Raw genomic sequence first — 17,201 nt, forward strand, 5'->3', positions numbered from 1 at the left:
TGTAATGTTGAGGAGACAAGAACTCTATTAGGATGAAAGGAGAACTGACCAAAGTAGGTTGGTTGTAAGGAAGAGTTGACCATGAGGACATTATCCGTTTACGATAACAAAGCATTTATTCCATGTGGTAGATAAAAAATAAAATGTTTATTAAAAAGCACGATGCAAAGATATTGTAAAAGTTCAGGTCATTAGAAGAAAACATGTAAATGTGACATTCATATCGAAAATATGTTATTCTATCATCTGATTGACAGAAATAATGAATCAATGATAATACATTTCAGTACATTTACAACCCAACAGTTCTATACACAATACAAAGCAGATAGAATTACTGTAGCTGTTTATAAGATCTATCATCATTACACCATATAATATATTTAAGCTGTTACAGTAATACAGACATGGTAAAATTAAACACTTGAATATTTGTTGTATTTATCTGGTAAATTGAAATAACATACAAATCCTTCATGTACAAGGTGTTATTGTGTGTGTGTGTGTGTGTGTGTGTGTGTGTGTGTGTGTGTGTGTGTGTGTGTGTGTGTGTGTGTGTGTGTGTGTCTGTGTTTGTGTCCCTCAGAAAAAACACATGAGAAATGTAACGTGAAATCACGTTTTCACATGTGTAGTTTCATGTCATCAGATGTTGCTTCACATGTTGTCACATGTTATCCCATAAACTTCACGAAAGATCACGTTATCACATGAGTTTTTGGAATACTTCACATGTTCACTTGTAAAAATGAATGTGTTTTTTCTGTATTTGTATGTTTGTGTGCATGTGTGTGTGTGCGCGCGTTTTTGTTCGTTTGTGTGTGTGTCTGTGAGCATGCGTCGAGCATGCATAACCCATGTTCCCAGATTGCTCCTGCTTCTCCTCTAATGTTGTATCCCTCCATCTCCCTCAAGGACCTGCAACACATCACCACACAAAGTTATTTATCCCTCCATCTCCCTCAAGGACCTGTAACATATCACCACACGAAGTTATTTATCCCTCCATCTCCCTCAAGGACCTGTAACATATCACCACACAAAGTTATTTATCCCTCCATCTCCCTCAAGGACCTGTAACATATCACCACACAAAGTTATTTATCCCTCCATCTCCCTCAAGGACCTGTAACATATCACCACACAAAGTTATTTATCCCTCCATCTCCCTCAAGGACCTGTAACATATCACCACACAAAGTTATTTATCCCTCCATCTCCCTCAAGGAACTGTAACATATCACCACACAACGTTATTTATCCCTCCATCTCCCTCAAGGACCTGTAACATATCACCACACAAAGTTATTTATCCCTCCATCTCCCTCAAGGAACTGTAACATATCACCACACAACGTTATTTATCCCTCCATCTCCCTCAAGGACCTGTAACATATCACCACACAAAGTTATTTATCCCTCCATCTCCCTCAAGGACCTGTAACATATCACCACACAAAGTTATTTATCCCTCCATCTCCCTCAAGGACCTGTAACATATCACCACACAACGTTATTTATCCCTCCATCTCCCTCAAGGACCTGTAACATATCACCACACAACATTTTTCTGTGCTTGTAGTCAAACATAGATACAGTATACTATGATATATGAGCATCAGTACCCTGACAAACCATGTATTAGAAACATGTTGTTTTACTACATCCTCTGCTGTTCAGCCTATGTTGTATTACTTTCATGTGCAAGCTTCAAAGAAAAACGTCAGTAATTTAAAGATCCAATGCATCCGTTTTCATCTCAATGTCAAATCATTTCTGGGTAACAATTAAGTACCAACCTGTGATTGTTTTCAATTAAAATGATCAAAAATAAACAAAAAGCTTCTTTGCAAAGGGTAATTTCTCAAGCTAGAATTTTGCTAGGTCTCTCTGGAAGTGGTCTGAGTGGGGAGGGGAAACTGAAAATTAGCTGTTATTGGCAGAGCTGTTCGGAACTCTTTCTTATTGGTGTATTAACACATTTTCCACATGGTGATGTCACCATGGAAGGCCAAACCTCCATCGCACCAAAACAGGCGGACATTTCTATTGGTCTTTTCAAAACAGCTCTTAAACTAAAAGGGCATCATCATAAACTAAATGGGCCTATCGCGTGAACACGGAACTTTTGAAGCACTAGAAGGGGTGATGCTGCTCGAGACATGAGGAAAACTGAGACGGACGCTATTGTTTTTGAACTTACAACTTTTCCATTTGAAGGGATTAAGGATTGCATTTAGCAAAGAGACTGTTGCTTAATTTCACTTACCTCTTACAAGTGTACAGAAAGTCTTGTTAAATATCTATAGAATTGACCTGAATTCACCTGCTGCTGTGAGGAGAATTTTGGCACGGTAGCTTACCTTGTCAGATCAGGAGCTGTTTTGCTGCTTGCTAGGTCGAACAGTGTCAGTGACTGAGTTTTAAGAGTACACTCTCTGTACCTTTAGGTTATATCTTTATTCCTATATTGTAATTGATTGTGTGGTATTTGTGTAACTGCTAATGTTTTATTAAAAATATATTCACGTTAAATTGCATTCTGTGTGTGTTTGTATTTTCAATGAGTCATTCATTTTGTAGCATCGGAAAACATTCTGAAAACAGTAATATAAACCTTTATTTATTGATTAGTAATATCCTTAACCTCTTGTTTTTCCCCTAGCGAGTCAATATCATAAAAGTTTATACACTGAGATGTCCTTTTCACCATGATTCCCTTGTTGATCTGTCCAAGTCTGTGGTGAGAGGGTTACGTATAAGTATCAATAGCATCTTACCTGGGGTTGTGCCTGGCTTCAGTTGAGAATAGACTGAATCTGCCTCTGTTGGGGTTGTTGTTTCTGTAAGGAGTGAGGATAAAATACATAGATATTCAATGTGGTGAGGGGTGAAGTTCTGATAGGGGGAATATGGAGGGAGGGATGTCCAGTCTTACCTCTCTTCTTCTTGGCTTTGTTCTTCTTTTGGAGATCAACATCAGCATAGGTCACATCAACAGGTCCAGCTGCTGCTGACAATGGACATTTCCAGTCAACAAATGAAGGAATTAACTTATTTCATATTCTGCCTCTTCATCAAAACTCTCAAATTGTGAATTTAGTGACTAACTGCCAACTTGTAGAATAGGTCTTACCTGTGGCTTTCCCTGTCTTCACCTCAGAGTAGACTGGACTTTCTTTTGGATCAGCTGGCTTTTCTGAGGAGGAGGAAGAGGGGCCGAAGATTTGTAGATTTTGTTTTATTTAAAAAAGATTGTTTCAACTAATCTTTGATACACTGCACATTATTAATTGATGTCACAGTTGATAGTCACCTTTCATTTTCTTGTCCAACTTTTTGAGTTGAATCTGGGCGTATGTCACATGACTTGGTACAATATCTGAAACATACAGGTAACACACTAATATCTCTACTTAGGGCTCTATTCAGTCTGTATTGATGAAGGGTTACAGATTGACTGACAGAAATGTAAAGGTCATTTCTGATTGAGTCAACATATACAGCGTTTACCTTGAATGTAGTCTCCACTACCGTGTGAACATTGCCTATAAATTTAAATCACGCTGTAACGCTGAACTTCCACGATACGGACTGAATACAGCCCTTAGTCTTACTGTGTTAGTAATATTAAACACATGAAGAACAGCAGCAGTAACTCTATACTGTATTCATATTAAACACATGAAGAACAGCAGCAGTAACTCTGTACTGTATTCATATTAAACACATGAACAGCAGCAGTAACTCTATACTGTATTCATATTAAACACATGAAGAACAGCAGCAGTAACTCTATACTGTATTCATATTAAACACATGAAGAACAGCAGCAGTAACTCTATACTGTATTCATATTAAACACATGAAGAACAGCAGCAGTAACTCTATACTGTATTCATATTAAACACATGAAGAACAGCAGCAGTAACTCTGTACTGTATTCATATTAAACACATGAACAGCAGCCGTAACTCTATACTGTATTCATATTAAACACATGAAGAACAGCAGCAGTAACTCTATACTGTATTCATATTAAACACATTAAGAACAGCAGCAGTAACTCTAAACTGTATTCATATTAAACACATGAACAGCAGCAGTAACTCTATACTGTATTCATATTAAACACATGAAGAACAGCAGCAGTAACTCTATACTGTATTCATATTAAACACATGAACAGCAGCAGTAACTCTATACTGTATTCATATTAAACACATGAACAGCAGCAGTAACTCTATACTGTATTCATATTAAACACATGAACAGCAGCAGTAACTCTATACTGTATTCATATTAAACACATGAAGAACAGCAGCAGTAACTCTATACTGTATTCATATTAAACACATGAAGAACAGCAGCAGTAACTCTATACTGTATTCATATTAAACACATGAACAGCAGTAGTAACTCTTTACTGTATTCATATTAAACACATGAAGAACAGCAGCAGTAACTCTATACTGTATTCATATTAAACACATGAAGAACAGCAGCAGTAACTCTATACTGTATTCATATTAAACACACGAAGAACAGCAGCAGTAACTCTATACTGTATTCATATTAAACACATGAAGAACAGCAGCAGTAACTCTATACTGTATTCATATTAAACACATGAAGAACAGCAGCAGTAACTCTATACTGTATTCATATTAAACACATGAAGAAGCAGCAGTAACTCTATACTGTATTCATATTAAACACATGAAGAACAGCAGTAACTCTATACTGTATTCATATTAAACACATTAAGAACAGCAGCAGTAACTCTATACTGTATTCATATTAAACACATTAACAGCAGCAGTAACTCTATACTGTATTCATATTAAACACATTAAGAACAGCAGCAGTAACTCTATACTGTATTCATATTAAACACATGAAGTACAGCAGCAGTAACTCTATACTTTATTCATATTAATAAACACATGAAGTACAGCAGCAGTAACTCTATACTGTATTCATATTAAACACATTAAGAACAGCAGCAGTAACTCTATACTGTATTCATATTAAACACATGAAGAACAGCAGCAGTAACTCTATACTGTATTCATATTAAACACATGAACAGCAGCAGTAACTCTATACTGTATTCATATTAAACACATGAACAGCAGCAGTAACTCTATACTGTATTCATATTAAACACATGAACAGCAGCAGTAACTCTATACTGTATTCATATTAAACACATGAAGTACAGCAGCAGTAACTCTATACTGTATTCATATTAAACACATGAAGAACAGCAGCAGTAACTCTATACTGTATTCATATTAAACACATGAAGAACAGCAGCAGTAACTCTATACTGTATTCATATTAAACACATGAACAGCAGCAGTAACTCTATACTGTATTCATATTAAACACATGAACAGCAGCAGTAACTCTATACTGTATTCATATTAAACACATGAAGAACAGCAGCAGTAACTCTATACTGTATTCATATTAAACACATGAACAGCAGCAGTAACTCTATACTGTATTCATATTAAACACATGAAGAACAGCAGCAGTAACTCTATACTGTATTCATATTAAACACATGAACAGCAGCAGTAACTCTATACTGTATTCATATTAAACACATGAAGAACAGCAGCAGTAACTCTATACTGTATTCATATTAAACACATGAAGTACAGCAGCAGTAACTCTATACTGTATTCAAATTAAACACATGAAGAACAGCAGCAGTAACTCTATACTGTATTCATATTAAACACATGAAGAAGAGCTGCAGTACCATTAACATTGTTGTCTGAGTGATTGATCGTATCGTAGATTTGAGCACCACCTGTTGGTCAAAGAAGAGAGAGACGGGTATGTTAGTTTGGTTCTCCCTCAACTTGTTTAGGGACAGAGAGTACGGTAACATGTTGTTATACAAAGTGGATGTTGATGAGTCAGTGTATGAGGTTACAGAGAGAGGAGTGATAGAGGTCTGAGCTGAGAGACTGACCAAGCTGCAGAAGTGTATACCCAGCATCAGGAGCCTGACTCTGGGTAGATCCTTGGTCCTGTTGGGGGTCCTGGTTGGTTCTCTGGGTCTGGGGGTTTCTAGAGGGAGAGATATACTCATGAAGAACTAAGATGATATGTTACTGAATTAACATAGTTGAGAGACAGGTGTACTCACAAGAATATTCTGTTAAAACAGGAACCTGTAATGAGAAATGCATACTATTATATCAGGTAATTAATGTTTTGAACTATTGTAATTACATGAACTACAGAGTTAAATAATGAATAATACAAATCTCACCTTTGCCGTTTTTAAATCTCCACAGCAGGACGAGGAGAATGACCAGTAGAACACCAGCAACAACCAGACCCACAACCACTCCTACTAGGACTGATGTAGAGGATCCAGGAGATACGACTGGAGAGAGAACAGCACAACACCATCAGACTCTGAGGTAATATAGGAGTATAGACTGGCCTGTATCTTTTGATCATTTAGTTGAGATCATATTTTCTATGGGAGTACAAATCCAAACGTATGTTAACATCAACACTGAAATCACTATCACACAGATGATGAAAAGTTAACTTGAGATCATAATCGTTTTCTCACCTCTCACTGTCATCCAGCTCTCTGGTGATTCTCCCTTGTCAGGGTATTTGCATTTGTAGAATCCTTCATCTGACTTGGATACTGCAGGGATGGTCATCTCTCCTGTGGTCTCATTCTTGATGAGTACTCCATCTTTGTAGAAATCAGCCTTGATGTTTGAGCTGGTTGTCCAGTATTTGCAGCGCAGAGTCACAGAGTCTCCTTCAGTCACGGGATGAACAGGGCTCTCCAGGATCACATCACCATCTGTGTAACATTATATATAAATAATACTGTAAATCTGCATACTGGAGTCATCACCCTCAATATCTTATTAACTTGTATTTTATAAGAGATGCAATTCAGTTACAGAATTGAACATCCTATTATCATGAAATTTTGTTTTTCTGTTTGAATGTCGTACAATAGACATACCAGGCACTGTGATGTTGACAGCATTACTGTACTCTCCTGATCCAGACTCACACCAGAACACTCCACTGTGCCATGTGTATGTGTAGCTGATGGTACATGTGGACCCTGTTATTGATCCCCAGTTAGAGACACACCCTGACTCTACTCCTCTCTCTGTGTATCTCATCAGTCTCCATTCAGTAGAGTTCCCCTTCTCCTCACAGCTCAGTGAGAGAGACTTTGATCTAAAGTGTTGAGTTGTGTTGGGACTTATTCTGAGAGACACTGAGAGGTTCAGATCTGAAACAAAGAGGGACAGAATCAAACCTTTATTTAAATAATATATATTATACACATGAGGGGGACTTAAATATGTTTTAATGCAGTTAGTTACCTCCTGACCAGAAAAACTGAGGTTCACTGTAGAGTGTGTCATAGACTGGGTCTCCTCTCCCAGCTCTACACACATATCCTCCTGTGTGACCAGCAGGACTCAGGGTGTAGAAGCTCTCTGTAGTTCCAGTACTACTGTCAGATAGGGTCTGTACAGAGTATGATGAGTCAGATAGAGAGGGTAACCCAGCTCTGTAGAGAACAGTTCTGTACCAGGAGAACCTCCAGCCTGTAGACGTCTTGTCAACTTCACAGCTCAGAGTCACTGAGTCTCCAGGGTTCAGCCACTGATGAGAGATACTCAGGACAGCCTTGGGTTTACCTGTTAAGAAGGAAAGGCAGGTTTCAAACTTTTAATATAAAAAATATTCTAGGTAACCATGACTCGTATAAGCTTAAATAGACTTACCAGACACATTCAGTTGTACAGCATCACTGGTCTTGGAGATCTTGTTTCCCTTTACACCCTCACAGGTATATGAACCACTGTTAAACCAGTAGGAAGGACTGATTGTGTACTCAGGCTTTGTGTTAAAGGGGAGCACTAACTGACTATTCTTATACCATCTGTAGTTCCAGTCAGAGTCTCCTCCTCCCTGTATGTCACATCTCATAGTAACAGTCTCTCTAATGAATATCTGGGTCCAGTTGGGTTGGAGGGTCAGAACAGCGACAGGTCTCTCTGCACAGACACAACACAGACAACTAACTGAATAAACAGCTACACAATTTAAATGTGTGCATTTATCAATAGGTCTTCTCATGAATATAGCTTCAAGTTAGCTACAGTTGTTGGGATACAGTAAGTAGACAACATATTATTCCCCACTTTCTATCAATGTAAAATAGCATCTTATTTATCCAAAGAATTGTTTAGACTCACCAGTAATGTTTATCTGGACTGGGTCACTGTACAGGGTGTAGTAGACTGGGTCTCCTCTCCCAGCTCTGCACCAGTACTGTCCTCCATCAGAGACACTGACCCAGCTGAGTGTGTTGGAGTATCCAGAGGTTGTGGTTACTGGTGTAGAGTCTGGTCTGTATCTGTACCAGTAAAACCTCCATCCAGAAGACTCTACAGTACAGCTCAGTGTCACACTGTCTCCTGTGAATACGTCCTCCTTGTCTGAAGTCAGTGTAGTCGACGGCTGATTATCTGTTGGTATTGCAATAGGTTTGAGTGGTAAAATCAAGTGTCCTGATACACTACGACAACAACCTCAACAAGTTAGTGATGGAGCATCAATAGTGAACTCACCAGTAACAATGATGGGGAGGAAAACACTGAGTTGAGACCACTGAGGCCGACCTGTCCTCCCCCCAACACATCTGTACTGACCAGCCTGGTTAGACAGAGTGGTGATGGTTTGTCCAGGCGTACTGGATTTGAGGTTGTTGCCTATAAACCAGCTGTACGTCCAGTCTGTGTACATTGATATGTCACACTGCATGCTGACTGTCTCTCCAGAGTAGAGGAGACCCTGAGGAGAGATACTCACTGAGGCCGTGGGCAGAGCTGTAGAAACAGTTAAATATTAAGACATATGTAGTCAGAGAACCAATCTTTCCAGGTGATGATCTTACTTCAGTAGGTAATACAGTAACTAAATATTAACACACTGACCATGTCTATTTGATTGACTCAATAGAAATAGTGTTTGACACACAAGAGAGACACGACAAAGTAACTCACCATTCACAGTGAGGGTAATAACAGTACTTGGTTGTGAAGATGTGGGTCTGGATCTTCTCTGTCCCTGACACAAGTAGAGACCCTGGTCAGACTCAGCAGCTCTACTGATGGTGAGGGTGTCTCGTGTTATAGTGTGTGTGACAGACTGGGATACTACATTATCAGTCCTGTCTTTGTACCACTGATAGTTCCAGATACTGTCAGACCCTACTGAACACGTCAGAGTAACTGTCTCTCCAGTGAACACAGGGTTTGGCTCTACAGTCAGTGTAGTTTCAGGCAGAGCTGAGGAAATGCAGAGCAGAATATTAAAACATCTGCATATATGCTTGGTGTTTAAAATAATTGAGCTGTTGCTGTAAAGTTTTGATAAAATTACATTTTCCGTAGGGTGTATGTTGACTCGATTTAGTTAGAATTTACAGTATGCATGTCTGTATTCTATAAGATTAACCCACATTGGCTCAGAATTGAGAATGTCCAGATTGAAAATAGCTCACCAGTGACGATGATGGGGAGAGATGAGCTGAGATTTGACCACTGGGGCCGCGTTGTCCTTGTCCCCCGACACTGGTACTGACCAGTCTGGTCAGGGAGAGAGATGGTGATGGTTTCACTGGTCTGACTGGAAAACTGTTGGTTGTTTCTGTACCAGTTGTACATCCAGTCTGTGTAGCCTGGTATGACACACTGCAGAGTGACTGTCTCTCCAGAGTAGAGGGGACCCTGAGCATAGATACTCACTGAGGCTGTGGGTAGAGCTGTTGAAAGACAATGCAGTCAGTTGTTGATTCATACATAATATGAGAACAAATATTGTGAAATCTTGCAATCATGGTATTGTTTCAAAAGTTTATTATTGGGAATAAATGCATTTGGAGTTTGTACATAGAGCCACTTTTTACTCTTTGTCAATGACTGAGTCTCAAGCTCACCAATAAACTGGATAGAGATGGCTCTGCTGAGTTGAAACTTCTGGGGCCGATCTGTCCTGGTCCCCATGCACTGGTACTGACCATCCTGGTCGGGGAGAGAGATGGTAATGGTTTTACCATGTGTACTGGAAAATGGTTGGTTGTTTATGTACCAGTAGTACGTCCAATCTGTGTAGTCTGGTATGTCACACTGCAGAGTGACTGTCTCTCCAGAGTAGAGGAGACCCTGAGGAGAGGTACTCACTGTGGCACTGGGTAGAGCTGTGGAAACACAATCAAAAAATATCCAATATACACTGAGTGTACAAAACATGAGGAACTTTCCATGACATAGACTGACCAGGTAAATCAGGTAAATCCATCCATGTCACCTGTTAAATCCACTTCAATCAGTGTAGATGAAGGAGAGAAGACAAGTTAAAGATGGATTCTTAAGCCTTCAGACAATTGAGACATGGATTGTTTATGTGTGCCATTCAGAGGGTGAATGGACAAGACAGAAGATTGCAGTGCCTTTGAATGGGGTATGATAGTAGGTGCAAGGTGCACTAGTTTGCGACAAGAACTTCAACGCTCCTGGGTTTTTCACACTCAACAGATTCACGTGTGTATCAAGAATGGTCCACCACTCTAAGGACATCCAGCCAACTTGACACACCTGTGGGAAGCATTGGAATCAACATGGGACAGCATCCCTGTGGAACGCTTTTGACACGTTATAAAGTCCTGACGAATTGAGACTCTTTCGAGGGAAAAAAGTGGACGGTTGCAACTCAATATTAGGAAGGTGTTCTTAATGTTTTTTACTCTCATTGTAAATGATTATAGTTACCCATTGAGATGTTTACATGATTAGTTAGACTTACCAGACACAGTCAGTTGTACAGCATCACTGGTTTCAGAGCGCTTGTTTCCCTTTACACCCTGACAGGTATATGAACCACTGTTAGACGTGTAGACAGGACTGATTCTGTACTCTGGCTTTTTATTCGAGTAGACTGACTTCCTGTTGTTATGCCACTCATACTGCCAGTCAGAGTCTCCTCCCCCTTGTATGTCACATCTCATAGTGATAGTATCTCCTCTAAATATTTGGGTCCAGTTGGGTTGGAGGGTCAGAACAGCTACAGGTCTCTCTGCACAGACAACTAACTGAATAAATAGCAAGGAAGGTGTTCTTAATGTTTTGTTCACTCAGTGTATATTGTGCAACTAAATACTTGCAGCTCTTACCACATTCTTTACATTCTCTCTCAGACACAAACATTCATGGATAAAAATGTAAATAAAAAGAGCTTCAGTATAACAATACATCCACTACTTGAATATTGAAATACTATAGGCCAACATATTTAGTGGGGCTCCAGTCCACAAAGTAATACTTAAAAAAAATGTTTTATTTAACTAGGCAAGTTTGTTTAGAACAAATACTTATTTACAATGACAGCCTAGGAACAGTGGGTTAACTGCCTTGTTCAGGGGCAGATTGACAGATTTTTACCTTGTCAGCTCGGGATTTCGATCAAGCAACCTTTCGGTTCCTGGCCCAACGCTCTAACCACAAGGCTACCTGCCGCCTAATACGTAGGCTAGTATTACAGTAAATGGTTGAAATGCCTGAATAGCATCTCACCATCAACTCATGTGCAGAGTCATTCACTGATATTAAAGGACAAGTTTTATTTTTTACAACCAAATGTCTTTTATGTAAATGCCTTGTTATAGAACGGTTCAGACACCTTTTTTTGTGATTTCACATGCTTTTGAGAGACTTACCCCAAACATCCTCTTTGTGGGGGCCACAAATCACCTAAATACATCCTTTTAGAAATGGTAAAGCTCTCCGTTTAATGATGCAGGTATTTAGATGTTGTATGCATGAAATTGTGTCATACTGACAATGTTATACACCATTTTTCACGACTCGAGACATTTTCCCTATCCAACTATTCCATTCTCCATGTAGCCTACTGCTACAGGTAACTATCAAAATAAAGGAAACACCAACATAAAGTGTCTTAATAGGGCATTGGGGCACCATGAGGGCAGAGATTCTAAAAGTCTCTGCAACTTCCTGTGTGGAACCACCCCATGCTTTCAATATACTTGCTACTGTTATTATTCACTGTCTTTTTACTGTTGTTTTTTATTTCTTTACTTATCTATTGTTCACCTAATAACAATTTTTTACTTAAAAATTGCACTGTTGGTATTTTGTAAGTAAGCATTTCAATACCTGTTGTATTCGGCCCACGTGACAAATACACTTTGATTTGATTTGAATTTGTATCCTTATTTATTGAAGTGTTTCCTTTATTTTGTCAGTTACCTGTAGACTGGACCCTTCTATAACATGCCATTTACAAACCAAATCGAGATTTGTTTGTAAAAAATAAAACTTCTCCTAATGAAAGATCTGATTAGCTCTTTCATTCATATCGTTATGACAGCAAAGTCAGCTCTTGAGATCTTTCATTCCTATCAGTACCTTCATGCTCCATGAGTTTATGGTGAGATGCTGTCAGACTGGTGAGCTGCTTTTCAGAATGGTGAGATGCTTTTCAGAATGGTGAGATTCTGTCAGAATGGTCAGATGCTTTTCAGAATGGTGGGATGCTGTCAGAATGGTCAGATGCTTTTCAGAAGGGTGCGATGCTGTCAGACTGGTCAGATGCTTTTCAGAATGGTGAGATGATGTCAGACTAATCAGATGTGAAATCATGTGAAACCATGTGGTTTTGGAACACTTCACATGTGATGATATTTCATATGAAGGTTCACATGTTTTTTCATACATTTTCACATGACAAAATAGCCACATGTTTTCAACTTAAAGGAAAGGTTCACTCATTTTGAATGTTAAATTGTTTTTCTGCATCTCTAAATGATGTTCTATCGATTCCCTGGGTCATTTCATGTTTTCATGTTTTCATGTGTATCTGGTATGACTTATCATCCTGGCTTCAATACAGGCTTCAATACAGGTTTTAGTCTACCTTCATAAACACAACCATCATAACACAATTACCTATCAGTCAAGTAAAACATGTGCATAAACTATGTTCATACCTCTTTACAGATCATACTTTCACAACTGAATCACCTTTTCTCATAACATTAATGAACATGACGAAGGAAAAGCAGAGACAAAGATGATGAAACATAAAGAGATGGCGGTTTGATCAAATAAATGAATATCTACCATCATCTTCACCACAGTGTCCACAGTAGATGAGGATACTCAGCACTTCAACAAAGACACAGAAAGTCATTACAGTACAGAAGTAATACAGAAGTGTGTACTACTATAGTAATAGAGTAGTAATATTAACATTAGTGCATTGTGCTCATAGACAAACACACAAACACTAATACAACGTCAGTACTTACAGAGCAGCACACAGAGCAATGTGTTCTCCATTCTGTCCCACTGACAAGTGACTTTCTCTGAACTACAGTTCTTCTGACAAACCCCTCTACTTCCTATATGATGACAATCTGTTTAGATCACACCTCTTCACCATCACACAGAAAATAGAGTGAGAAAATTATTGAGAAACGTACAAAGGTTGTGAGAAAAAAGAGTAGCGGTTGATGGCGTGTTAATTTTCTGACCAACTTCTTCTTATGATTGTCTACATGACCTCACACTGGTTCCTTCCTCTTTATTGGAGGAAAGAAGGATGGAACGAGAATAGAGATCTGACATGAGATCAGTTTGGTATCAGAATGTGCAGATGTTAGTTCATTTTTACACCCACCATGCACAGATACATGCCTCCCCTCAAACCTTTGCTATGGTGACTACTGGTATCCCAGCTAGCCTCAGCTTCAGCTATCCCCTCCATACACACATACACTATTTCTATAGGAGGAACATGTGTCAACCACAGTCAGCTATCTGACTCTTCTCATGGGTTTGGTGGTTGACTTGTTCATTAGTCAGATGATTCTGAGGGACACTTTTAGTTAGATACTGTCTACATAGATATGTCTTTGTTATTGTGTTGTTTATGGCTGTGTTTCAATTTGTTTGTTTATGTGATGTGTGTCAGTGTGTCATTTATTGTGAATGTGTGTGTGTGTGTGTGTGAGTGTGTGTGTTTTGTTGTTGAATATAGCACATCATATAAACATTTAGTTATTGTATCAGTTTTTTTGTATTTTGTGTTCAAATAAAAACAAATATGTGTGCCTCATTTGCATAATTACACCAGGTCTATTAGCAAATATGAATAAAGTAGCATAAAGGGGAGGAACATGACTGCACCCACCAAACACTTGCTCTGTCTACCCTACCTGTCACGGTTCTCTAAAGTAGAACCCAGAAGCAGACCAGGACAAGGAGAGTAAGACGAAGGTGAGTATTTATTTACAAGTTTAAATGTAGTGATAGAAAAATCCAAGTAGCGGAGCGGGCAGCGGAGGTGAGTTGATGGAATTGAGTAAGCAGATCCAAGGAAGTAACTGAAGTCACCGACGACCAGGTAGGGATGGGATGAGTGTTCCGGGTGAATGACTGTAGACAGAAAAAAACGGAGGTAAGTTCAAGGCAAGCAAGACGTACAAAACAACAAAACAAACTCTATCAAACTGGAGGCTGATACGCTGGCACAACATACTGTTCATGGCTAACGATCCGGCAGGGAATGGATGTCAGGTCAGCGCTTATGAAGTGGAGGGGTGATGATCAGGACCAGGTGTGCAGATAGCTGATGGGATACAGGTGCGGGTACTCAGAGATCCTCCAACTAGCTACGTCGCCCGGCAACCAGACAGGGTGCGTTACAGGACACCGGAAAAAACACTCCAGGACAGAACACAGGCAAAAACAGACTCAGGAAGCTGGATTCGTGACACTACCTGCACTCACCTGCATTGTCTGGACTGTCTCTTTAATTATTGTTGTTGTCAAGTTCACTTGCATAATTCAACAAGTGTGTCAATAGCAGGATACCCTCAGATTAAAAACCAACAGGCTTGTCTCTAGATTACACCTATCTATACATACTTTACATTGTTTGTGAGGTCAGACATACTATCACTATAATGTGATCAATGTGGGCATTATCCAATACGGATAAATAATCAGGTACATTTTTAAGGTTTTAGTCTAAGCTGCATTAAGTACCAATTTCTGTTCAACAAAGGTTTTCTGCAAAGCAAAAAAGGCAGATTGTAGCTCTGAAAGAGCCTTGTCAACAGAAGGGGCAACAGAATATACAACAGTATATTGTACACATACAATTTGAGGTTCCAATTTCTTACAGACAATATAGATACTAATATGGTCATTGGTCACATAGCAACAACATAACCCCTCAGTCTACTGGTTCTGCCCTCTTACTCCTTCCTCTCTCTATCTCATCATAATAGTACAGACATGGAACACTTCTGTATGGGTTCATATCAGTAGAAGTCAATCTGAATGTGGTTTACAGGAAACTGACTGCACTGTGGTGCATAGAGATTTTGTTAGTGAGTGTTGCTTAATAATAAATTAATAGTAATTTTCTAATAATAAATGCGTTGTTTCAACTCGGCAATACAGACAGTAAAAGGAATATGCCCTTACATAATTTCCCCCCCAAAGCAATACAATGATGTAAGAAATGTGCACTTTTTATTTTATATATGAAAATGAATACAAAATACAACACACCTTCTCCATTACACTTACATAGTGGAACACTCATCTGGCTCCTATAACAACTACTGTAAAAATACAACAATTAATAGACTTACATAGACAGTATACAGTGGGGAGAACAAGTATTTGATACACTGCCGATTTTGCAGGTTTTCCTACTTACAAAGCATGTAGAGGTCTGTAATTTTTATCATAGGTACACTTCAACTGTGAGAGACGGAATCTAAAACAAAAATCCAGAAAATCACATTGTATGATTTTTAAATAATTAATTTGCATTTTATTGCATGACATAAGTATTTGATCACCTACCAACCAGTAAGAATTCCGGCTCTCACAGACCTGTTAGTTTTTCTTTAAGAAGCCCTCCTGTTCTCCACTCATTACCTGTATTAACTGCACCTGTTTGAACTCGTTACCTGTATAAAAGACACCTGTCCACACACTCAATCAAACAGATTCCAACCTCTCCACAATGGCCAAGACCAGAGAGCTGTGTAAGGACATCAGGGATAAAATTGTAGACCTGCACAAGGCTGGGATGGGCTACAGGACAATAGGCAAGCAGCTTGGTGAGAAGGAAACAACTGTTGGCACAATTATTAGAAAATGGAAGAAGTTCAAGATGACGGTCAATCACCCTCGGTCTGGGGCTCCATGCAAGATTTCACCTCGTGGGGCATCAATGATCATGAGGAAGGTGAGGGATCAGCCCAGAACTACACGGCAGGACCTGGTCAATGACCTGAAGAGAGCTGGGACCACAGTCTCAAAGAAAACCATTAGTAACACACTACGCCGTCATGGATTAAAATCCTGCAGCGCACGCAAGGTCCCCCTGCTTAAGCCAGTGCATGTCCAGGCCTGTCTGAAGTTTGCCAATGACCATCTGGATGATCCAGAGGAGGAATGGGAGAAGGTCATGTGGTCTGATGAGACAAAAATAGAGCTTTTTGGTCTAACTCCACTCGCCATGTTTGGAGGAAGAAGAAGTATGAGTACAACCCCAAGAACACCATCCCAACCGTGAAGCATGGAGGTGGAAACATCATTCTTTGGGGATGCTTTTCTGCAAAGGGGACAGGACGACTGCACCGTATTGAGGGGAGGATGGATGGGGCCATGTATCGCGAGATCTTGGCCAACAACCTCCTTCCCTCAGTAAGAGCATTGAAGATGGGTCGTGGCTGGGTCTTCCAGCATGACAACGACACGAAGCACACAGCCATGGCAACTAAGGAGTGGCTCCGTAAGAAGCATCTCAAGGTCCTGGAGTGGCCTAGCCAGTCTCCAGACCTGAACCCAATAGAAAATCTTTGGAGGGAGCTGAAAGTCCGTATTGCCCAGCGACAGCCCCGAAACCTGAAGGATCTGGAGAAGATCTGTAGGGAGGAGTGGGCCAAAATCCCTGCTGCAGTGTGTGCAAACCTAGTCAAGAACTACAGGAAACGTATGATCTCTGTAATTGCAAACAAAGGTTTCTGTACCAAATATTAAGTTCTGCTTTTCTGATGTATCAAATACTTATGTCAT

General features: G+C 39.5%; 1 protein-coding gene and 1 long non-coding RNA gene across 2 annotated transcripts in view; both read right to left on the minus strand.

Annotated features, from left to right (window-relative positions):
• LOC139561660 (Fc receptor-like protein 3) overlaps nt 1–13,598 on the minus strand; it is a 37,589-nt gene extending 23,991 nt beyond the window's left edge. The window contains exons 1-12 of the mRNA XM_071378908.1: nt 13,409–13,598; nt 13,221–13,265; nt 10,885–11,154; nt 10,019–10,279; nt 9,584–9,844; nt 9,084–9,368; nt 8,649–8,906; nt 8,274–8,546; nt 7,800–8,072; nt 7,392–7,712; nt 7,019–7,297; nt 6,605–6,850 (exon numbers count right to left, since the gene is read on the minus strand). Coding sequence (XP_071235009.1) covers nt 6,605–6,850; nt 7,019–7,297; nt 7,392–7,712; nt 7,800–8,072; nt 8,274–8,546; nt 8,649–8,906; nt 9,084–9,368; nt 9,584–9,844; nt 10,019–10,279; nt 10,885–11,154; nt 13,221–13,265; nt 13,409–13,439 — 2,803 coding nt within the window. The 5' untranslated portion in view covers nt 13,440–13,598. The remainder of the gene's footprint in view (nt 1–6,604; nt 6,851–7,018; nt 7,298–7,391; nt 7,713–7,799; nt 8,073–8,273; nt 8,547–8,648; nt 8,907–9,083; nt 9,369–9,583; nt 9,845–10,018; nt 10,280–10,884; nt 11,155–13,220; nt 13,266–13,408) is intronic.
• Nucleotides 129–3,700, minus strand: LOC139561668 (uncharacterized). The gene is made up of 5 exons (XR_011672180.1): nt 3,317–3,700; nt 3,137–3,199; nt 2,939–3,010; nt 2,781–2,843; nt 129–918 (listed from the first exon to the last, which is right to left on the minus strand). It is a non-coding gene; the product is annotated as an uncharacterized lncRNA (long non-coding RNA).
• Nucleotides 13,599–17,201: the final 3,603 nt, after the last annotated feature.

This window comes from Salvelinus alpinus, chromosome 31 (assembly GCF_045679555.1).
Source record: "Salvelinus alpinus chromosome 31, SLU_Salpinus.1, whole genome shotgun sequence".
Lineage (NCBI taxonomy): Eukaryota > Metazoa > Chordata > Actinopteri > Salmoniformes > Salmonidae > Salvelinus > Salvelinus alpinus.